Source organism: Penicillium oxalicum, chromosome II (assembly GCF_001723175.1).
Source record: "Penicillium oxalicum strain HP7-1 chromosome II, whole genome shotgun sequence".
NCBI classification, from domain to species: Eukaryota; Fungi; Ascomycota; class Eurotiomycetes; order Eurotiales; family Aspergillaceae; genus Penicillium; species Penicillium oxalicum.
Window position 1 is genome coordinate 2,234,433 of NC_064651.1, and position 23,258 is coordinate 2,257,690.

General features: G+C 51.2%; 8 protein-coding genes across 8 annotated transcripts; 5 read left to right on the forward strand and 3 right to left on the reverse strand.

Annotated features, from left to right (window-relative positions):
• Positions 1-487: 487 nt before the first annotated feature.
• On the forward strand, positions 488-1,128 carry POX_b02668 (uncharacterized protein; the record flags this gene model as incomplete). The annotated part of the gene is made up of 2 exons (XM_050111579.1): positions 488-907; positions 1,006-1,128. 2 exons carry the CDS (start codon positions 488-490, stop codon positions 1,126-1,128), a joined length of 543 nt encoding a protein of 180 aa, XP_049971925.1.
• A 556-nt stretch (positions 1,129-1,684) lies between these two features.
• On the reverse strand, positions 1,685-4,291 carry POX_b02669 (uncharacterized protein; the record flags this gene model as incomplete). Its single annotated transcript, XM_050111580.1, has 1 exon — positions 1,685-4,291. The coding sequence occupies one exon, from the start codon at positions 4,289-4,291 to the stop codon at positions 1,685-1,687; it is 2,607 nt and encodes an 868-aa protein (XP_049971926.1).
• A 790-nt stretch (positions 4,292-5,081) lies between these two features.
• POX_b02670 (uncharacterized protein) lies at positions 5,082-5,291 on the forward strand (the record flags this gene model as incomplete). The annotated part of the gene is made up of 1 exon (XM_050111581.1): positions 5,082-5,291. The coding sequence occupies one exon, from the start codon at positions 5,082-5,084 to the stop codon at positions 5,289-5,291; it is 210 nt and encodes a 69-aa protein (XP_049971927.1).
• A 193-nt stretch (positions 5,292-5,484) lies between these two features.
• Positions 5,485-8,313, reverse strand: POX_b02671 (uncharacterized protein; the record flags this gene model as incomplete). Its single annotated transcript, XM_050111582.1, has 2 exons — positions 5,485-5,829; positions 5,890-8,313. 2 exons carry the CDS (start codon positions 8,311-8,313, stop codon positions 5,485-5,487), a joined length of 2,769 nt encoding a protein of 922 aa, XP_049971928.1.
• Positions 8,314-9,948: 1,635 nt separating this feature from the next.
• POX_b02672 (uncharacterized protein) lies at positions 9,949-10,650 on the reverse strand (the record flags this gene model as incomplete). The annotated part of the gene is made up of 2 exons (XM_050111583.1): positions 9,949-10,097; positions 10,194-10,650. 2 exons carry the CDS (start codon positions 10,648-10,650, stop codon positions 9,949-9,951), a joined length of 606 nt encoding a protein of 201 aa, XP_049971929.1.
• A 231-nt stretch (positions 10,651-10,881) lies between these two features.
• On the forward strand, positions 10,882-11,405 carry POX_b02673 (uncharacterized protein; the record flags this gene model as incomplete). Its single annotated transcript, XM_050111584.1, has 2 exons — positions 10,882-10,884; positions 10,947-11,405. The coding sequence occupies 2 exons, from the start codon at positions 10,882-10,884 to the stop codon at positions 11,403-11,405; spliced, it is 462 nt and encodes a 153-aa protein (XP_049971930.1).
• Positions 11,406-12,318: 913 nt separating this feature from the next.
• POX_b02674 (Kinesin-like protein 6) lies at positions 12,319-15,402 on the forward strand (the record flags this gene model as incomplete). The annotated part of the gene is made up of 2 exons (XM_050111585.1): positions 12,319-12,518; positions 12,582-15,402. 2 exons carry the CDS (start codon positions 12,319-12,321, stop codon positions 15,400-15,402), a joined length of 3,021 nt encoding a protein of 1,006 aa, XP_049971931.1.
• Positions 15,403-16,293: 891 nt separating this feature from the next.
• On the forward strand, positions 16,294-20,221 carry POX_b02675 (uncharacterized protein; the record flags this gene model as incomplete). The annotated part of the gene is made up of 3 exons (XM_050111586.1): positions 16,294-16,576; positions 16,677-16,995; positions 18,589-20,221. The coding sequence occupies 3 exons, from the start codon at positions 16,294-16,296 to the stop codon at positions 20,219-20,221; spliced, it is 2,235 nt and encodes a 744-aa protein (XP_049971932.1).
• Between the last annotated feature and the right edge of the window lie 3,037 nt (positions 20,222-23,258).

The following is a 23,258-nucleotide window of genomic DNA, read 5'->3' on the forward strand; positions in this document are numbered from 1 at the left end:
TAGCAGCAAGCCCCACGGCCTCTGGAATGGAGCCTACCCATATGAGGTGCTGGTACAGAGCAGTCGCTGACACGAAGCTCTTCATGTGTACATGAGTATAAGTACGCATCACCGCGGTTTTCTTATCAACTCTCACCACCGGGCTCCCTCATGCCTGATCAATATCAACTCACCTTGCTCTCAAAGTTCAATGTGGCTCACTTCTGAAGTACACAAGTTCATTTTTTATCAATTTCAAAGCTCATCTTCCTCGTTTTATCTTGCATCACGTTTAGAGAGCTCCCTTCATACAGTGCATTCTCTTTCAGAGGTCTCTTGTGGAGGTGCTGGTCCGCTCATTCTACCAGAGAATATCTCAGTGAAAGCTGCAGCTCTGAGAAGTATCTCACTCATCTATCTCTTCCCTTTAGATCCAACACTGCTTCACTTCCAACTCCCAACTACTTCTTACCCTGACCGACGGTGCTACTTGGGATCACCCTCAACAATGGAGAAGCCAGATCACCGCTCTGTACGCTCTCGTTCAGCATCAGTCAGTTCCCAAGGAGAGCTCGAACAGTGGTGTGAACAGAATGGTGGATTCTCGGACATCCTTGACCCCGAAGATGAACACGCTACTCTTTTTGCCTCTCTGGGGATTCCAACCCGCAAAGAGCTAGAGGTCCAGTGGCATGCTCAGATGTTCGGGACAACAGCAAGTCAACAGGCTTCTGCAAATACCTCCAGCTCTCAGTCTGCAAGAGAAACCCGTCTGAACCCCGTCACAACATCGGAGACCTTTGTCGAGCTTCCATCGAACAAGAGACGGAAGCATGCCCCCCAAATAAGTGCGAATAATCGTACACCGACTGGCCTCACGGCTGACAGAAACCAAACGCAGACGGAAAAGGCTTGCAATCGATGCAGGGTATGTCTTATTTGGAAGAAGTTCCTCTCTTCGGCTTGGAGCGTCTGGTTGTAGATGCATTTCAAGGTTGGCTTGTGCTAACATGCTTGCGTTACTAGGTCAAAAGGCTCGCTTGTGATTCAGCCTCGGACGGCTGCATCGAATGCAAAAAGGCTAACGTCGAGTGTTTGATCACAGACCGGATGACGGGGAAGACATTGATCAGAAGGGCTGCTGGCTAATTCATGGCCTCCAATAGAGGCTTCCCCAGGCACATAGCAAAGGCTCTGTTTCTAACCTAGCTAGCATCTTAACTGGCAATGATCAATTCAGGATGATATTCATACATCGCTACAATGGAAGCGCCTGATGAAAGATACAGCCAGCTATGTGGCACTTATTGTAGACACTTTCGTGGTGAACTCAATCTCTTGCCAACCCTAGCCGGGGTATCAACATGGGTCTACAACGTACTTCAATGATGGGCATTTGCACGAAACCCAGTATCAATCATGATCATTGTGAAGGTGGATATACTTCTATCCGCCTACAGACTATAGAGGATCAAGTACAGGAGAATATGACTATCAGGGATAAAGCTAGTGAAATGAGTATCATGTGAGAGTTTTTGAATATCTCTATGAGAGTACGTGTCAAAGAAGGCACAGTAGCAAAAGAAACGCCATGCTTCTCTTTGTGATGAACGCCAAAAAAAATCCAGGGTATTTTTAAATCTCACAAGACGCCACCCAATTTGAAAGCAGCTAGAGAGAAACTGAAGGTGTCTGGACCGGGATACTACCCACTTGCGTTCTTCTTCCAACCGCAACAGATGCCCTTCCTTTCACACCATTCCCTTACGAGAGCTGTACTCACTTCCCGATCTTCATCAACAAGACTTAACCCTTCGACATTCAGCCAAGCGGTAAAGTCTTCCAGTATGATAGGATCGTACATGAGAATCTTCTCATGCCAGGTTGGCCGCGCCCGGCTGTTGGCATTGTGAAGTCGGGACTGAGCACGAACCGCCGCCGTGATTTGGATCGACAAGTCCTTCAAGTCATTCTCAGCAAACCGCTGATTCGTCTTTCGCGCAGTGATAGACTCTGTCATTTTTGGGATGTGCGAAGACTTGGACTTCGCTTTCATGGAGGCATTTCGGACCTGATCATGCCCCAACACCTGTGGTTCTAATGATGGATTCTCGATCGAGACAATTGTAGTTGGTGAAATGATGGACTGCTGTTTTTCTATCCGGATTGGCGACAAAGATGGTTCGTCCTCCGAGTCTTGAATCTCCTCAATATCAATGTATGAAGAGGGTGGCGGTCGCTGGGCTGCATTTGCGGTTGCAGGTGCTTGCTTGTGCTTTTTCGGCGTGGCGGCTTTGGCAATCCGAGTGGACTTCGCAGAAACGGGCGGTTTCTGAGTGGCGTTTTTCTTTGCCTTTGATTTCGAAGTTTTTTCGAAGGATGCTGCAGTCTTCTGAGCAGAGACAGTCTCACTATTGCCTGCGGAGTTGACTTCACTAGCAAGAGAAGAGGATACATCCGCCTTGCCATGTTTGGACACCCAGCATTTTTCTAACAGCTCAATCATCTTCTTGCGCCCCTTCACAGACTTGAAACCATATGCAGCAACCTGCTTTGAAAGTTCTGTTTCAGTGAAGCCATTATACTGCGGCATTGGCGCATGCTGTGAAACCGAACTCGGCTGATCGATCTCTTGCAAGACGGTCGGTGTTTTGCGCAGAGGCGGCAGACACGTATCCGTAATGACCGCATCTGCTCCAATGGCTTTCTTTGAGGCATGCTTTTCAGTCACTTTCGTGGTCAAAGAGAACCCACTTTTTCCATAGTCAAGATCCAACCAACCATCGTCAGAAGCCCCTCCATTGAGGTTCGTTGCGGCCAAGACGGCATTCGGTCCGTCTGCATGGTTGCTCCCAGCAGATGTACCCGTGAGATCGACACTCTCCACAGCCCCCCCTTGGACCAACGAGCCTTCTGTATCTCGACCAGCAACACTCCATAATTTTCTTGTACTGTTGGACCGTGACACTGAGCCAGATGGATTCTCACTGGGTAAAGCCTGTCCTGTGATGGACAAACAAGTGGCTTCAGATCGCCCTTGAAACGCCAAATCCTCCGATATGCGAAAAGCCTCCTGCATTTCTCGCAGTGTCTCTGGTGAATCGTCTCTTTCAAGTTGGCTGCATGTACCAAAAATGACATCCTGTTGATCTAGCGTCTCGAAAGCGGCCTCTGGGGGGAGCACAATGCCCGGTGTAGCCCCACTGGCCTTCTTATTCTGGTCATGATGGGGATCGGTCTGAATGACAAATTGCGTGATATCATCCCCCCTCGGCTCGTCATCCACGTCTTCGGTCCTGTACTGGGCCGTCATTCTTGCTGTCAAAGTTGTAAAACGTTTCGGAGGCTTTGGCTTGCGCGCTGGTTGACGTCGGGAAGAAATATTCGAGGACGTGTCGCTTTTATCCAATGTCTCGTCCCCTGGGGTCCTCTTGGGGAGTGTCCGGCCCGATACTTGAGGATCAACAAGTTCGATCTTCCTTCGCTTTGTTGGCCCTCCCTCACTCGAAGCACTGAGCTCTCTAGAGTCTGAGACAGATTCGCAATAATTGTAGTCTGTCAGGATACTACCAAAATCGGATTTGATGCTCGTATTCGGAACTTGAGCAGTGTTCTGTTCGTCATTCACGCTGCTCACTGGATGCAAAGCTGTCTCTGTCGGCGGTGTCCAGTCCCTTCTTCTCCTCAGAGCCTCATCCAGATTCAAAGCCTCATCTGCACCAAGCGCATTCGAGGGGGCCGGAGTACTCGTGCCTTCCGGGCAATCTTTCAAAACAGGTTGAACAGCGGAAGTTTTGCGCGTGACCTTTTTCTTCGTCGTTTTCGACTGAGTTTCCTCCATCTTGCTGGCTTTGGTCACTCTACCGCCTAATTTCAAATTTCCAGACTCAGCTCCAGCTTTTGATTTCGCACGAGGCTTGCGAGCTACGCGGGGCTTGTTCGTGCTCTTCTTGCTAGCATCGCGGTCTTGGCCCCGTGGCTCATCTGCAGCATGTTTTGTAGATCTCTGGACTTGGCTCGGGGTTGTCTGTGTCTCTGATGTGGCAGGTCCTTCTTCCGAACCCTTCGAAGCAATTCTCTGTTTCGCAGGGCGTTTCTTGTTCAATGCGTCTCGTTTTCTGGTGGGCACGTCGAAAAACCGTGATCGCGAGGGCGGGACAAAAAGCGCAGAGGGAGACGGCGCACTAGGAGTTGTTGTAACTTCTGGCTGCAGCGAAAAGGTTCTTTCGCTCTCGCAGGCAATGGGACTAGGTATTTGCGGCGGTATATTGGGCGACGAGGACAGAACAATGATTTCCGCCGAGGACGTCATGGTGGCGATTGCGGCAGTCTTGCTGCAAGTCCGTCACGGTTGTGACTGTTCTTAAAGTGCACCACTCCCCAAAGTCACCCGTAGGTGAAGAGATCCATGCTCTCAGCAATTGGAAATGAGGAGGACCTGCACGTGTGTAGTGGTCGTCAGGGCTGAAGCAAGGGGCAGTCGAGAAAAGATAGAGATGGGGGTCTTGGCAGGGTTGCGGGATTGCCGTTCTGAGCCATTGACAACAATCTTGCCCAGCAACGCGGAGAGCCGCAGGTCATGGTGGGCGCCGGGGGAGTGTCGATCCCCCAGTCTCATTCTATGAAGTCATCTTGACCATTCAGGACAAAAGGTCTTGGAGTTGTAAGCTTAGATAGTTTACGGGCATCGAGCTGAGCTTGATCGACAACAAATTTGCAGACTAGGTTTTTGGCTCAGACAACGAGTCCGCGAGTGATCTGTGTATTGTATAGCCCGATGAGCTCTATGGGGTGATGAGCCTTGAACAATAACATCCATTCCGGCAAAAGGACCTGGTGGGAGGGAAAATATAGAGATACCTGTGAGATGATGTTAAAGCAAATCGAATTCCCAGGGGCCCCTACCTAGCTCACCCCAAAGCGAAAGCAACTAATGAAAGTTGGGCCAAGGAAAAGCAAGAGTAGCGCATTTTGTCGTTGATTGAGGAAGGAACGGAACCAATCATTTGGATCATTGCTTCATGCAGAGATTCTCGGTTTAAATTCAGATTGCAATATTACTCGACGCACGAAAAGATGCTGTCATTCTCTCAACTCCTACCATGCTCCGCCTACCCAGATATCTGCCATCCCAGAATCCCAAAGTGAATATTCAGAAAGTTCAATACGCGCGCGGGGTACAAAGCAGAAAGCGACAGTACATTGCCAGAAATTCCTCAACTCCGAAAGAACAGATTAACATGAACACCGACGAAAAAAACCCCCTCACAGTGGCTGCAACAACTGAGTCACGAGATCGAGGTGTGATATAATTGACATATGTTTACAGACCGCGATGTGTTGGTATTATCTTCACGGTTTAGAATCCGCCGAGAAGAGCCAGCTTTAGCCGGCAGAGAGAACAGCACTCGGACAGCTTGCCAGAGAAATTCTCGGCTACAATTTCCAGGCCAGCAGGGCGCATCAGATCGGTGCCATAAATGTCAGCGCTCGCAAGAACTTTGATCATCTGAAATTCTTCCCGTTGGAAGCAACAAACTCAAATTCAATGCGTGGCTGATATCGCATTGGACCGTCATCCTCGAACCACGGCGTCAGATTCTTGCACTGGCTCACATCAAAGGTTTGTAATTGATGACAGCCTTCCGCGACAGCTTCAACGCCGACTCCGGTAACACGGACGCATCCCCGTACTGATAGGTGTTTCAGTGAAAGCAGATGAAGCCCGATGCTCCGCAGGGACGGATCGGAGATAGCTGAGCCGCAGAATGACATGTTCAGATACTGAAGTTGGGAGCACTGAAGCGCAAGGACCTCGGTTGCTGTGTCGGAAAGCGCGCAACAGAATGACTGTATCATACATTTTAATGAGCCAAATTCTTGGGCGTCAAGAGAGCAGGGAAAACTTACCAAGTCGAGTTCTTGTAGCTGCTTGGCAGCATTTGTAAGGTGTACAATCGCGTTGTCTGTCAGATATGTGCAATCTGCCAGACAGAGTCTCCGTAGCTTAGTGAAACGTGCATTGCCCCAGTATTGGAACCCCTGGTCCGTGATGGTAGTGCATCGGGTCAGGTCCATTTCTTCAATACGTTTAGCGGCATGAGATGCGATGTGGTGCATAGACCTGTCTGTGACATGCTTGCAGTATGAAAGGGTGAGCTTTTTCAGCTTCGGGCAGCCATAGACTGTAGCCTCTGCGGTTTGGAAAGTTGGCTTGATGGATGATGTTTTGCTTTCGTTGGACTTTTGGTTAGGCACCACCCACCCGATGATCCGCGCCATGAGGGTGTCTCCAACTTTTCGGCAATTGCTGAACTCCACTTCTTCGAGATCAACAGCCTTGCTGGACATCTCAAGTATCGCAGACGCGGTCACATCCCATACACTTTTCATCCGCCATACAGCTGAAGTAGCCGCACAGGTCTTCACCAATGCGTTGAAACCTTCGTCGGTGATGTGAAAGCAGTTGTTGATGTTGACGGTGCGAGGTCGATTTCCAACAAATGGGCAAATGATCTTGACAAGAATGTCATCCGTGATACGGCGGTTGTATATGCTCAAATCCAAATCCCGCACAATTTTGTCTGAAGTGTTCAAAATTTCAGACCAATGAGAGGACACTCCACGAAGTCGAATGAGCTCATGTAATTCCAAGAATTGGAATATTCTGAGCAGAATATTGTCCGGGAAAATACCGTGGGAAGCATCTCCCAGTTGGCGGGTTCTTTGATAAGGTTTCGATAGACTGTGAGCATCGGGGAGAGCAAGATCTGATGAGGAGCCGACAGACTGTGATATACCTGAATGTACAGGCGACTCCTCGCCCGTGATCTCCTCTGGATTTAGCGGTGCTAGTGAGCCACGACGGCTTCGAAGACGGACCTTGTCCAATCCGAGGCTCAGGTAGGGATCTGGGTCCGAGGGCCTCAGAACCGCCTGATCTTGATCCTCGCCTGATGCCGATTGGTGGGGACCGTCGAGCTCTGTCTCTGTCAAGGTCAACAAGGGCATTGATCGCCGCCGGGCTGCCGTGATTCTGACTCTGTCATTGACGTGAAGATTTCCCATCGGAGGTTGCTCCTCAGATGCATCCGTCATGATCACATCGCCGTCCGCAGCAGCGTTGAGTCTTTCTTGAGCCGTGCGCTCAACTTGGTCACGCACATCTCGGGGGCACATCTCCCAGAACTTGGCGAGCACATCGCCGCTAAGCATCAAACACTCAACCGAGGAAACAGATCGGACTGTGGCTGTTCTTCGGGGTGCAAGCGACAAACTGACTACTTCTCCAAAATACTGGCCTTGCCTCAGCCGGGCTTTGATCTCAACCTCAGGATGATCGTTAGCCATGGACTGACGGTGATGGGCTTGACTCTGCCCGCGACGTTCTGTGACCACTTCAACTTCGCCGCGCACGATGAAAAACAGCTCTCGGCCCTGAGAATTCTGCTTGATGATGTCGGTGAATGGGGGATACGAGCTTGGCTGAGCGTTCAACCCCAAGAAGTGGAGAATATCGGCCGGTAACTCTTTGAAGAGTGGAAGCTCTTTCAGCAAGAGACGAACGTTGACCAGGCCATTCGCAAGCGCACTGGAGGGATCCCAGCGCCCGGGACTCGGCGATTTTCGTTTCTTATGAATGGCATTGATATTGATGTCTTCTTCAGCCGCGGCTAGATCTTTGGAGTTGCTCTCTCTTAGTCGTTTCGAGCCTCTTCGCACGGGGCTGGGACTTGGTCTATCCAATGTCGGCGCCGAGGTCTCCTGCTTCTTCTTCTCCAGGATCGTTAAGCGCTCTTGCGCCTCTTCTCTGATTGCTTGCTCCACATCGGGGAATCGTGGCAAAATATTCCGGAAGTCTTCCTTGGTCAGAACGACCAGCATACACCTGGTTCGAGCAATGATGGTCGCGGTACGCGGTCGATCCATCAAGACGCCAATTTCTCCGAAGAAAGCACCCGGTTTGAGCTCCGCATAGATGCTTTCACCATCGCGAGAGGTCACCGAGACCGCACCCCGCACCAACCAATATATTGCCCGTGCATCGTCCCCTTCGGTCAGGATATAGTCGTTCGGCGCATGAAGCTGTGGCCGCAAATGCTGGCCCACCTCAATCAAAAATGACTCGGGTGTCGCTTGAAATAGCGGAAAAGATCGTAAACGATCAACCAGCTCAAGCGGGAGAGCTTTGATGTGAGAAGAAGCTAGAGGAGAGGGCCGGGCGGGTCGGTTGGGGTTGAGCACAGAGTCAAACGAATGGATGAGCGACACGGTATCGGACAAAGGCGAGACGGCCTTGGTCGGGCCCCCGCTGGCCCTTCCATGGCGGCGCATGATACAGAGGAGGAGAGGCCTTGATCAAGCTGGAGGTTTTTATGGAGGAGGGATCCAGCATCAAACGCTGAGGATCATCAAAGACGCGATGACGTCGACGAAAAGAGCACCGATGTCGAGCTTTCAGTCGGCATTCCCCAACACCCAATGGGGGTATTTACGTGATCCTAGCAGAGCAACATCTGCAAGATGCTATGTTGAGGGGATGAAAAATGACCGGGTCCACAGATGTAGAAGGTGTCAAAGCTCTAGGGGAGATAGATTCCCGTCTGGTGAGAGAAGGTGGGGTGGAAGGAATCGGCTCAGCGACGTCAAATGCGGTCGAGCTCCACCGATCTTCTGGCGCTTTTGCGGAAACTTTATGGGAGCGAAGCCGGCCAAAGCTTCCTCAGGCGCAGCTCCACTTTTTGGCCAGTCCGCATGAAAGCTTCAATTACCGAGCAGTAATGTGCTGAAGATTGCTCATCTACTTTCTGGCGGAGGATCAGCTAGCCCTTTGTTCCGCCGCTACTAGTGGGGTCATGTGCAAGGCGGTCAATTGCTGATCGGATTGTCGCACGCTTTGCTTGTTACGTGAGAGTCGCCGAAAAAAGGGCCGATCGAGCTATCGACCTAAGCATCTCTGTACGTGGAACAGGGAAGACACATTCTGCAATTAGTCACTTAGTCGGTGACAAATCAGCGAAAAGAACATGCAACATCAAATGAGTCGATTCATTGAGCCAGCTATGGCACGCGGGTACTGCTTGATAGCCTAGCGGCTTTTGACCCGGGTAGTCACGCATCTCAGCTCCCAATGCGGGCTCTTGGCCGAAAGCGCTGCTCGGGTGGGACGGCATTGCATTCGACCTTTTGTGGAAAGTCATGTTGTCTTCCAATTCACATAGCCGTTGGGGAAACTACTGGGCTGGGTAAGATTAACGCCCTCATGAGAGAATCGGTACTCATGCCCCAATGACCGAGAGATCGTTCTTATGTTGAAATATCTTTGCTTGGCGTACCTATGGCCAACCGATCGACTGTCGGTCATCACGTGCAAAGCAGGTGTTCCGGGGGTTTACGGTATTTTAGTGTAAGCCAGACGCTGTATCGTTCAAATCCCCATTTGAGAAAGACAAGGAAACTACACACCGAAGCACTAGACTGGAGGACTGTGGGGTATCAAAGAAAGACAACAAGACATGCGCGCGAAAGGAGGGATCTAATAGGATGCCTCAGTAAGACCACAAGCAAAGCCGGAAGCCCTGGCGAGGCCGTGGGGATTTCCGAATGGAAATTTGTGCTTCCTGACGGGTCTGAAGAGCCAGGTATTATCTGGTGGCGGCAGCGGCAGCGACAGGAGCAGGATAGCAATCTCAGGTTGGACTTGGCCGGGTGCGTGTCATCACCCGGCGACTCTGAGCCTGGAGATTCCAGAGACAAGTCGGTGCCGACATGTGAAGAATCCCTTTTAACTCCAGATTTATGCCGATAGGATCAACCCTGCGCCACCTTTTGCCATTTCCTGCAGCCTCGATACGGCCAAAAAAAGAACACATTTTTAGGTCGGTAGGGCCTTCGTGAAGACGACGGCGTGTAGCGCCGCTAAACTTCAGTAGGCTGGAGTTGACATCTGCAGCTCCACTGATTATGGGATCACACAGAACCCCGAGTGTCGTCCCGGGATCGACGATTCCCCAAAATAAAGTCAACGTAGGACGGACGATTCCCCTTGGCTGTCTCCAAGGCATCTTGTAAAAGTCCATATGCCAGGCTCATTTTGAGACCCAGTTTTGCTGTACGTGCTGCGGTATAAACGTCATGTCGCGCTTGAAGGATCGGGGATCGGTCAGCTTGTCGGTCTAGATCAAGGCTTCCGAGCCTTTCGGGGCACTACTTACCTAGGAGACTGTAAATCCCAGAGCAAGACAGCCCGGCCGTCACAGTCGACAAAAAATCTCGTTCATCATGACGAGCATAATCCACCGTCTCCTCAAATAGGCAGAAGGCCAGTGCCCCTGCGCCCAGCTTCATTCCCATCTTCAAGCCATCCTTCGCACCACCAACGACCGAGATATAATTCTTCGTCTTGTGGTACTGAAACCACCCAGCGGAGGTCGTGGGGAACCGATGGGCATTCTCAGCGCGAAAGACCAGGCCGGCCTTTTTACTGCCATGGAAGTAGCCAAGGGCCATCCCGGTCGAGAACGCGGACAAGAAAGCGTAGGGAATGCGTCGCTCGACATCGATGCCCAGTCGCGGTGGAGTGTCAGACTCGAAGAGCCTATGCCAGTACACCAGTTTGAGAAGAATTGAGGGATTTTGAGGAGATTGAGATTGCGGCCGTTGCGAGTCCATGGTGAAATTGTGCGTTGAGAGGAATGATTTCCTCAAAGACCACAAAACGGCAAGCTAGTCGATAGGATTGAACGAGCAATGAACCCAGTCGGCGACCAGAGATCTGGAGTCTCGCCGGGCCCCACTCTACTACCTCCGACTTCCGCCTTCCTTTGACTCTCTTACTCTTCCCCCCAGTCGGCTCCCATCCGAATGAGCGACAGCTGTGACTGATTCCAGTAAAATTTTAAAATGGTATTTGTGACATTGCAATCCTCATTCTCTGTCTTTAAAATTTGCTCTAATGGTTGAAATAGCCGCCCAAATCGGCGACCCCAGACCCGCGCTCTATCACTCTCCTTTTTAAGAAGCACAAGACCACCGTTCTTCTCTCTCTACCGCCACAGACGTCAATCACAGCCGCGAAAGACGAGCTCCTGGCAGCTCTGAAGTCGCGCAATGTCACGGAAATAAACGCAGATACGGTGCCTTCAGATCCCACACATGTTGAACTCGGAGTGCTGGTGGACCGGAGTGACGTAGAAAAAGGCTGGACACCACTTTCTCCGCGGAGTGGTAATGCAACAAAAGCTGCTGGTGGAAAGAAGGCATCGCAAGACACGCTTCTTCTCGCCGGGCTTGACAATGGCCATCTTGTTGCATTTCGTTTCCGCGATCCCAGCGATGCATCGGAGGCAGGAGGGGCCGATACAGATTCACAGGATCCTGGATGGGATGTCGTGATTCCAAGCTTCGATGACGAGGAGGAGGAATGAGGTCTTCTTCATCAGGGAGACCTGGATGGCTTTCCGGTCTCTGGCGTTGCTGTTGACTCCTCGTGGCTCTGAGCGGCTACGAGCAAGGACTTGCGTATCTGCGCAAGCGTTTCATTTCGCGTGGGACACGCCTAGTCTCGCGTCCCCAATTCCACCAATTCAGATCAGCAAACTCATGGCAAAGGCAAGAACACTATATACGCTTTATGACAATTAGAATCACAGAATACGATGAATGAAACGCGGATGGCAAATGATTCTTACTTTAATGTCTCTACATAACGGAAACGGTGTAGTTGTTCAATTATCGATTCCGCAACCTTCATGCTCGTCTCTTGCCAAATTTCAAGTTACATGAGAGTCAATGCACTTTTTCCAGCTTTGGGCTAAGCTTAAACCACGATTTGATTAAGACTAGTACTAAGTCGTTGAGGGTCTTCAGAAATGGATCGATTTGGCGTTTGACACATGAGACACGGTGCGTATGGTTCGATTGGATGCATGTGGCATTTAGATCCTCACTTGACATTGACCGCTGCTGAAAGTTTCAAACTGTGTGATGATCACCGTCTCGACTAGTGGCGGTGTGGCTTAACAACGGCCACGGCATATGCAGGCTAATCGCCACTTGAATGATGGTTGCCCGGGGCAACCTGCAGTGGGCAACACGTTGTTCCCATCAACAAATGAAAACGCATCCAGGAGTCTCTCGGAGAATACTGCAACCCGTACCCCATAAACCTCGAGCTCCACACATTCTTCATCCGTCATCGTCAATTTCAACGCCTTTTGCGTATTCGACACTCAACGAACTGGAACGGCCAGTCTTATCTGGTGTCACGTACTGTCTCGACATCGCCTCCGCCCAATTTACGACTTGGCGGGCGTGAAGACACGCCCCCTCAATCCCAACATGGCCTCCTCCGATGGCGCCTCTTCAATCACAGTGGCGGTACGCGTGAGGCCTTTCACTATTCGCGAGGCGGCCCAGTTATCTCGTACCGATGACACTCCGCTATTCCTGGGCGATGGTTCGTTAGCGGGCGTGCCAACGCCCAAGTTGAATCAGAAAGGGCTTCGGTCCGTCGTCAAGGTCATTGACGATCGATGCTTGTAAGTCGGTGCATACCAGAAAGAAGGTCAACGTCTTTGACCTGCAAAGCTGACTGCCTGTAGGGTTTTCGATCCCCCCGAAGACAACCCCGTACAAAAGTTCTCTAGGAGTGTGGTTCCCAACGGCAAGCGTGTCAAGGATCAGACATTTGCATTCGATCGGATTTTCGACCAGAACGCTTCCCAGGGAGAAGTCTACGAGGCTACCACGCGCCGCCTCCTCGATAGTGTTCTCGATGGTTACAATGCAACCGTGTTTGCTTACGGTGCGACTGGGTGTGGAAAGACACATACGATCACGGGAACGGCCCAACAACCGGGTATCATCTTTTTGACGATGCAGGAGCTTTTCGAGAGGATCGATGAAAGATCCGGCGACAAATCGACGGAGATCTCGCTTTCGTATCTCGAAATCTACAATGAAACTATTCGGGACTTGCTTGTCCCGGGCACGCCCAAGGGAGGCCTTATGCTCCGGGAGGACGTGAATCAGTCCGTTTCGGTGGCCGGATTGTCTAGCCATCATCCCCAAAATGTGGAGCAGGTCATGGAGATGATCATACGCGGAAACGAGTGTCGAACCATGTCACCTACCGAGGCCAATGCTACATCTTCGCGATCACACGCTGTTCTCCAGATCAATATTGCCCAAAAAGATCGAAATGCTGGACAAAATGAGCCTCATACAATGGCAACCCTGAGCATTATTGATCTTGCAGGCAGCGAACGAGCCAGCGCGACAAAAAATCGTGGCGAGCGTTTGTTTGAAGGGGCGAACATCAACAAGTCGTTGCTCGCACTGGGAAGCTGCATTAACGCCCTCTGTGACCCACGGAAGCGCAATCATATTCCCTACCGAAACTCCAAGTTGACGAGACTTTTGAAGTTTGCGCTTGGAGGTAATTGCAAAACGGTGATGATTGTCTGCGTCAGCCCTTCGAGTCAGCATTTCGATGAAACACAGAACACACTACGCTACGCGAACCGAGCCAAGAACATTCAAACAAAGGTCACTCGCAACGTCTTCAATGTCAATCGACACGTCAAAGATTTCCTAGTCAAGATCGATGAGCAAATGAACCTTATCAATGAGCTCAAGACACAGGCGAAGGAGTCCGAGAAGATCGCATTTACCAAGTTCAAGAAACAAACCGAAAAGAAAGATGTTGTCGTGCGTGATGGCGTCACCCGAATTCGCAGTGCCTACGAACACAGTCTCCCGGAGCGCCAGGAAAAGACCAACAATATGCTGAAACTGAGACAAATCAGTCGCCGTATCGGAATTCTATCGTCTTGGATTGCTGCATTCGACAGCGTTTGCGAGACCCGTGGTGGCCAGGACGGGCTGTCCAATCTGTATGCTGTGCAAAAAACCGCACATGGTATCCTGCTTGAGCTCGAGGGCAGTCGACATCACTACAATCAGCGGCTGTCAAAGAACACTTGGGACCGAGCCATGACGTCTGCTGTTGAACATGCGACGAAGCAACTACGAGAGTTTGATATCAGCGATGCTAGCGATTACGCGAGCCTGGACAAGGAAGCTGAGCTCCTTCGATCTCATGCCGAGCGGGAGGCGTTATCGGCAGTGATCGAGCATGACAAGGCTGGTGAAGTCGCTGCTGTGCAGTCATTGCTTCAAGCTCAATTTGAACTAATCGCCGCCATTGAGGACATCATGCAGCTGAACGCGGATGAAGCCATGCAAAAGGGACGCGATATTCTCATGAAAATGTTGGACGACTGTACAAATGCGACTAACAATCTCGTCAAACCTGATGTCACTTTATCTTCTGTGTCCACGACCGGATTGCAGAGTCCTTTCAAGCCAGCGAGTCCCCAGAAGACCAAGAAACGCTTCAGCCTGGTAGGCATGCCAGCTCCGCGCCTTTCTCTCGCTCCTTCTGTCCAGCTCGCACCGGCTGCGCCTCCATCGCCTACTAAAGGGTCCCCGCGTCGACGAAAGGTTACTGCTGGCCGGAAGAGTGTTAGCTTCACGCCCAAGAAAACACAGGCCAAGCCTTCTAAACGATCTGTGCGCTGGAAAGACGATGAAGAAAATGGTCCCCTGACTGAATTTCAGAAGACCCCCCAGAAACCCGCCGCAGTGTCGGTGCAGGATACGAACATTGAAGCGGACCCTTCTGAGCCAGCTCTTCCCAAGGGAGTTCCAACAATCTCACGTAACATCCCCCGCATGGTCAGCCCTTCCTACAATCTCGCTCCCGTCCCTGGATCGTCTGAGCCAACCTTGCATGTTCCCAAAAATGGCAACCGATTCCAGGCTGGCTTCCTTTCCAAGAAGAGCGGCGGCTCCCCCTCGGGACCTCCCCCGTCCAGCGGTCTTCTCAACTCTGACCGGGAGAAATCTCCCCTGCGTGACATTGAAGGTAGCAGTTTCTTGAACCGGGCGCCCTCCGAACGGCCTTCTCGCATCGCTGTCCGTTCTCCCAGCGGCAATTTCTCAAGTAGCCCAATGTCTGAAAGTAAAGACAGCTGGAAGGCGGACAAGGATGAGGCGCAGAAAATCACATCGGCCATGCGCCGCATCTCCAGCAGTCACGCTGGTGTGACCTCCGGCAGTCACTCCCTTCGTATTCATCGTCGTCGGAGCCCTACATCCGCGACCTACGGCAGTTCTCCTAGCGAGCATGCCCATAGCACGATGCATACGATGAACACCATGTTTACCGCCTCACAAGCTCGTCGCATGGTCAAGAGTGAGCGCGAAGGAGACAGCAAGCCGAGCGTTCTCAGTCCCCACAACTTGCCTGTAATGAAGCACACTGCGCGCCGGACCACCTTGGGAGGTGACGTGCGCCCTCGAGGTGCCAGCTTATCTACTCGAGATGCTCTCCGACTCAGTGCAGCCGCCGCACCTTGATCCATCGCCTCTTGTTCTTCTCATCCTCTGTCTTCTTCCCGAGCATTCCTTCTGCGCCTCGCGCGGTCGGTCCCATCCGAGACTCTGCACTCGGCATCAGCGCGCACGATACCACATTTGTATTACCTGCTGTCATTTTTCTCTTGCTTCCTTTCTCTCTCATCGCGTCGGTGCACAAATCTCCTGGAGTCTACGGTCTATCACTTTCATTGTTCTTGATGCATATGTCTTCGGGTACCTGAAGGGAATGCAATGGTGCAGCTAAATCTTAGCCGAGAGTGTTCATTGTATTGGTGTCCATTCATCCTTTCCCACTCCTTCTTTTCACATAATTACACCTTGGTTCACCTGGTCTCAGTGTACATTCAAATGGCATGGAATTTGTCTCAACCCACCTCCCTATAACAGTGAATCGCCCACTCTCATTTACTCCTGCATGCAATCTCTCATGGAGATCTTTTCTCCCGTCGGATCTCCCAGTTCGGCCCGCTTGTCTTGGCTTGGTCTGAAGAATGCGGGGAGCTTGGATTTGTCAGAAAGTCGGATGACGCCACTTTTAGTTGCGATTAGCGTCCCAGATCGGGCGAAGTCAGCTTATCTTCGGGAGGTGAAGCGCACTCCAGTCGTTTAGTCATTTGTTGCCTCCTCCATCCGGGTTGCTCCCTGGTTCTTCTGACATATATAACCTGTCATCTCCGTCCGGACTCCGGACGTGCGATTTTATAATCTCACATCATTGGTGATCATCTTCTCGCAGACTGAGTACCCGCACGACGCTGCTTGACTGCACACCAAGATCCGCTATCGCATCAGTCACTTCTTCCGCCGTTTCTCCACTTTTCCCCTACACCAAAAGAGTCTCCACCTTGGAGAAATTATTATTCTAAGCAGATGGCCTTTGCCGCGCCGATTGTCTCGTCTCTTTTCTCACGCTTCTACCGTCCTTTCTCGACCACTTCGCCCGTTCTCTCTCTGACCCCCGAAACACAAGCGCGCAATATGTCCGCAACCACTGAGAAAGCCACCTTGGCAGCCGGCTGCTTCTGGGGCGTTGAGCACTTGTTCCGAAAGCATTTTGGCAATGGCAAGGGTCTGTTGGACGCCAAGGTTGGATATTGCGGCGGCAACACGTCCTCACCCTCATACCGTGCCGTTTGCGGTGGAGATACTGGTCGTAAGTCAACGTGTCTCCTGTGATGACCTCGAGGCCCGGAGCCTTGTCCTTGTGAGACGAATTCGACCAGGCTAATGATGAGATTTTCTGTGTTCCGCAGATGCCGAAGCTCTCCAAATCTCCTACGATTCTTCTATCGTTTCTTACCGACAACTGCTCGAGTTCTTCTATCGCATGCATGACGCATCCACCATGAACCGTCAAGGCCCCGATGTCGGTACCCAGTACCGCAGCGCGATCTTCACGCATAGTGATGAGCAGCAGAAGATTGCGGAAGAGATCACGGAAAAAGTGGGCAAGGAGTGGTACAAGAAGCCCGTCTCAACCCAAGTGGTGCCTGCCGGCCAATGGTGGGACGCCGAAGAGTACCACCAGCTCTATCTGACCAAGAACCCGGCCGGATACGAGTGCCCGGCTCAGTACGTCTCGTTCCGTTTTCCTCCCTCTGCGCGGATCCTGGTCTTTTTTCAGAAGATGCTAACATGATCAATTCTGTTTTCGAATAGCTACATCCGCAGCTTCCCGCCACTTTCGGAATGACTCGTTCCTAAGATTTGATTCCTTTAACCATTCAACAACTCGCAATTGAATTGCTCTTTGCACCCAACTACTTTTACGTTGGGGCTGTACATGAAATGACACCGCTACGGCGGATGAAAACGAGAGCTCATCCTCTCCACTTGTATGTATATATTTAATATTCCGGTTCATTCAACCTGTGCTACGAAATCGATTATCGGCGTTCTTGCCATTCCTCATCATATCCTTTGAAAATGTATGCCAGTTCGTATGAGCAGTAAAAGAAGTTCAGACCAAACTTGTCCTCTGGAGTTGCCCGTGGGCTTGAAGTGAGGAGCTCGACTGTGTATTGATCGAATATGGACAGTTTAGGGGACGATCCATCTTCACTCGGTCGCTGGAAACTGGCACGACTCATCTAGACCATCAAGTTTTACAGGTCACTATAGCCCGAGAGACTGGATGGTGATCTGAGGTGGCAGGCACATAACAACAAACGAATGTAAACATAAAGATGCCTATCCACCATAAAGAAAGCGCATCGGATGTCCTGGGGTTGAGCAAGGTTTTCCACCTGCAACCAGACATATCACATGGCTTTAGTGTCCTCTCTCGTCTCCCCAGCTGAACCGCGACTGCCTCTTCCTCCATTGTGCACATATCTCTCAATCGGTTCACTGTCCGGCGTTCCTCTGCGTCTCTCGCCTGGTGCGATTATCATAGTTCGAGCGGCTGACAGGTGATGCCCTACGAAATCATCTTTGGCCAGAATGACCCTATCAGCAGATGAGGGTATTTGTGCCCATTTTGGCTCGACCAAATGCTGCTGAAGGATGTTTGTTGCACAAGATTGGCGTACTTAATTGCTGAAGAAACTCAATTTCTTCGACACGACCAGTCATCTCTCAAGCCCCTCTGAGTATGAAAGAGTATGCTCGAATTCTTTTTGGGAAGTAACTTCTTTTACGTTGGATGGGTACTCGCGCTCATAGACAACGTGGGTCTGGCGATACTTATAGGTCACGGTGAATTCTATAAAGTCATAGTTAGTCGTTATGGAGCCAAGATGGGGTTCCTTTTGGTGAGGAAGCCCCCAGACCGAAGAATAGGCTTTGGCCCCCAAAACTCAGGTTGAATCCAAGCTCGAGCGCTCGTCAACGACACATGTTTCATTTCTCAGGGAATCGGTTTTGATTGGATCTTGGTTTCTTCAGCCTGAAGCATGCACGCCATCTTTGTGTGGTGACCACATCAGGGCAAACACCGCCCAGTTGCACGGGGACACTCTCCAAACCACGTCAAGCTGAAGGGACAATTTCCGAACCCCCTATTTCGCACAGCCGAGCCGCGAAAAGGATCAGGATGCCGGGGCGTCCACTGGCTAGAAAGCCAGTATATGGGCTTCTACGAGTTAAAACAGGATGTCGGACGTGCAAGTCGGTCACCTCGAACTTTTTTTTTTGCTAAACCACTCGATGCTCACCTTCTGCCAGAATTCGAAAGGTGAAATGCGGGGAGGAAAAGCCTCACTGTGTGCGTTGCACCAGCACAGGCCGCAAATGCGACTATGATCATGGAGTCACCCATCGAACCGTCAAAGCGGGTTCGGTGGTCCGGCAGACGCCTCCAAAGTCGTTATCGTTATGGCCGAATGCGATGTGGCGAGAACGGCGCGCCTTTGCCTACTACTACCAAAACGCCGCATCGGCTGTTGGAGGCGAGTTAGACATGGACTTTTGGCAGCGGCTTGTTCCACGGGTATGCCAAAGTGAGCCCGCCGTTTGGGATGCCCTCATCTCGATCAGTGCCCTCTTTGAGAGTCCCGAGACGATCTCGGTTGCAAGGAAGAATCAAAACCACCGAGACGCGCTGGAGTGGTACTCGCGCGCGCTCTCCCAGGTGCGCCAGCAGATCGCCCGTGGCGCAGTCGACACTTTTGTTGGGCTTATCAGTTGCATGTTGTTTCTCTGCATTGAAGCCCTCCGAGGGGGAGTCGAAGAGGCCATTCAGCTTTATGGCCAGGGCGTGCAATTAATTCTTGCTTTGCGTGCACAAATCGCCGCCGGCTGGGCGACGGCTACAGAGGCCGCCGTGTTGGATGAGACGATTATACCCATCTTCATACGTCTTGGCCTCATAGGCTTCAGCTTCTCACAGCCGAAACTTGCTCTGCTACGAGAAGCTGCATCGACACCAAAGCGCGCCGATATCTCGTGGAGATCTCTTCGAAACGAGATTGCCCGTCTGGGCGTCGAGACCCAATTTTTGCAACACGCCTGCGAGGAGCATCTGTTGAGCGCGGATGGTCCATATGTCCCCAAGGAGCTTCTTGATCTACAGAACAATCTCTCGCTCGAATTGAGCAATTGGTACACGGCCTTTTTGTCCTTGAAGAGTTCACAGGTGAACGACACTGGGACCATTGCTCTCTTCACAGCAACCTACGAAGCGCTTTACATTATGTTGAATATTTCAACCTCATCATCGGAAGTGATCACCGATCAATTTTTACCCAACTTTCAGACCATCGTGGATCAATCCCGCATTGCCTTGGATGCCTCCCTCCGCTGCGATGGCACTCAACCACCTATTACCTTCGACATCAACCCCGGGGTTGTACTTTGGTTTACCTGTTTGCGATGCCGAGAGCCTTCGATACGGCGCGAGGCTATCGCGCTATTGCGGCGCTCCCCGCGCGTCCAAGGATTCCACAGCAGCTCATCAGCCGTGATATTTGGGGAGAGAATCATGCATTTTGAAGAAGTGAAGAGCATCGCAATCACACAGTATTCAGCAACAATTGATCCTTCAATCCCAACGATTCCCATCAGCGTGCGCCCCATCTCCTCCAGTCAGAGCCGGGATTCGAGTTCAAACCTTCAAGGCGAAGCCTCTCGAATCCGTTGCTCCCTCGCTGACCAGATTCCAGAAGAGGCGCGCATCGGACATTTCACAGTTCTCCAGCCAGAAGTCGGATCTTCCGCAAGCCTCACCCCGGAAGTCATTGCCAAATGGAATCTTCCCCGGGACCAACCCATTCTCAGCTTCTGGCGGAATGAGCGCCATCCAGTCGATCAAAGCTGGCGTATGGTTTGTGAATATGTTCCAATGGGCGTTGTACCTTGATCTATCACGACCGTATCGTTTCTCCTGAGAAAAGTGGAGCTTTGGCCAGCTCTCAGTCAAGACGCGGTCTCCAGGTCCTACCGTATTCGTTCGTTTTCTGTCCATCCCCCGGCTCGACTCGATGATTCCAAATTTGGTTATATCAAATTCACATTCACGTCCTATAGACCGTCCTCTGCGGATTGAGTTGGACCCCCCTTACTTCCAAACGCTCGGCGATTAAAAGATAAAAACAAAAACAAGGCACCACATTCCTCGGCAGCGGGCAGTTGTGGATGTTTCCTTTTTCACGATGGCCCACCGGCTGCTGATTGAGCCGCCTTTTGTTCGGTAGTGCCGCATTCTTCCCACCATAAGCTATGGATCGCTCTTGTTCAGACATCATTCCTTCTAGAAACGAGCCTGATGGTGGAGAGGGGAGGGCGGTAACCCTTAGATTGATCTTCCTCGGAGAACCCGGTGGATGGGAGAGAGAGAAAGAAACAAAAAAACCTGTTTTGATCACTCTGCACAGGGATACGCTTGGCCTAGTATCTTGCCAGGACGCGCGGATACACAGAAAGGGGGTGATTCTTCCTCGTTGATGTTATGAGAGTCAAGTACGGTTTGGTAACCTTCCCCCTACCTGCGTGCTTTGTCGATCAGTGACATTTTCTTGGAAAGTTTCCCATGATCTACACACACATGAGCGCAGCATGTTGCAGATTCAATGCGACCAGATTCACTCGACTTCTCAGGTCATGAGGATTTCCAAAAAAAAAAGAAGGAATTTGCGGGTGTGAAGGCGATGCCCTTTGTTCATTTGCCATGTATACCGTGCCCCTACATAGAATATTCAATTTTGATTGACCACAAGCTCGATGTGTTTTGAGCGCTTGTTGCTTGTTGACTTCTGCCGTTGGCAATTTCGATAGATTCTCGTTCCTCCTGTTCGACTGCCATCGTCTTCCAATTTGGACGTAGTACGGTGCAATGTTTGGGTGATGAGGAGCAACCTTAAGCGGCCCACGATCCAATGCGTTGGCGACGATCAGAGCAACGGACAGGTCATGTAGGTCGAACTTGTAGGGTCGGCGCTAAATTAGAGTCCTGGGATGCGCCGCCGTGCGCGCAGATTATCAGAATACATATCGAGACAGAGAACGTGTCAATGTGATGGCATTGTATGTGCAGTGAACACATGTAGCTCGTCGCCCAGGGCGTTGGTTTACATATCGTCGAGAGATGAATGAGCGAGAAGTTGGGAGATTCGCGTGGATAGTGCGCCCCCCCCCCCCCCCCCCTTGAGGAGAGGTTTCCGGTTACCCATGTCTTGCCATGCTTTCGTTCGAGTTACATAAGTGATTGTGCTTGAGAATCCAGGACGTTTTCCTCTTTTTGCTGGTCGCGGGAGAGACCTACGACTGTTCTAAATAATCTTCAATTCCTTCGAGCGAATTGGACTCGCAGCCAATGGAGTCCTCCACTCGCGTACAGAGCTGCACTTTTCCTCCGCCCTTACCGAGATTACCGAAACACACGATGCTCAGGAGGCAGTGGCCTGGAGGGAGTAGAGGGACAGCATTGATCGCTGATCCTCTCAGACCAAAAGGTGCTTCCAAGGGATTAATTTGGCCTGAATCCTTACCGAAGTGGAGAATCGAACCGTGGTACCGGTCTTACCACTGATCTGACGCCGGGAGGATCTCGAGGGCATTGAAATCATCACGCTCTCTGCCTGCAGAAGCTCCGAGAAGAACCGCCGGTGGCGTGAGATTACGATTGTTTGAATTTCACCCCCACACACAAAAGGTAGGAGTGTGATATCTGGTCCGTGATTCCATCTTGACGAGTGTCTTCGACAGAGACCCATCTTGCTGGGAAGGGGGGGAGGGAGTTAGGATTGGGGCCGTGCAGGGTACCTGTGCTGTGAATCTCTGCATAGTGGATAGTTACAACCACATTTTGCGTATCGCCCGAGTCAATGATCTCTGCTGTCATGCATCATCATGGTCGTTGCTATTTTCTGTACGTGGCTGCAGGTGCCGGGGGTTGGATCGGGCGAGTCGGGAATCCCTTGAGAGGAAGTGGATTGGGTCGAGTCAAGTTCCGGGCGGGTTTAAAAATAGTGGCAGACGAGCCTATCGGAGAGAGGCACCTGAACAGCCACAACCCCGTGACCTCTTCGACCGGTGGCCGGCACTTCCGACACAAAAACAAGTGAATCTTTGAAAGAGACCGATATTATCCACCGAGATGAGCACGATCACGCGATTGAGTCAGACGATACTGATCTTCCTAGCCATAGTGCCTTTTGTTGAGTAGCTCGATGGACAGTATAGGGCAGTAATGTATATGACAGTACTTTTATTACACTCTTACTCGATACTTAAATATGAGTACTTTGTAAAGACTTTCCTATTTTCCACAGCAGCTATGTAGAGTACTGTACGAGCCAGTCCTACCAGGAACTGCTTGATTGCTTTTTGACTAGAGGTCCGACTGCAGGGCTCCACAGCTGCACAGAGGCAGCAGTATTGTTCATGCCAACTGGGAGGTGGACTCGGGCTTTCATCATCAACTCCATCGATCTGTGGGGAAGACACCGCCGTACCCAACAGACTCCAGCGACTCGGTGACCCAGTCCCGGCCTGTACCACACAGCCCAGTCATCCTGTCAAAATCAGAATGGCATGGAGACAAGGAGAGTGGTTTCATCATTTCAAGATTGCCTGACGCAACTTTCTTTTGACCTGGGACTTCTTCCAATGACCTAAGTTTCTCGTCCAAGTCCGGGTACTGTTGGAGCATACATATATCTATCCGAAATGCTGCAGGGTCTAAGGTTGAAGAATAGTAAGCCTACCTACCTAGGTTATATACTAGCTTTGATCGATATATTCAATAGAAGCCGACGTGACGGATCGGAGCTGCTTCTGTACTTGAACGACTGGGTCTGCGATGGCTACTATTTTTGGAGTTCTGATAAAGAGGGCTATGCCTCGAGCGTTTAGCTATCTACGCGTGCGTTCAAAATGAAGTGTCGCCCATTGCGGTC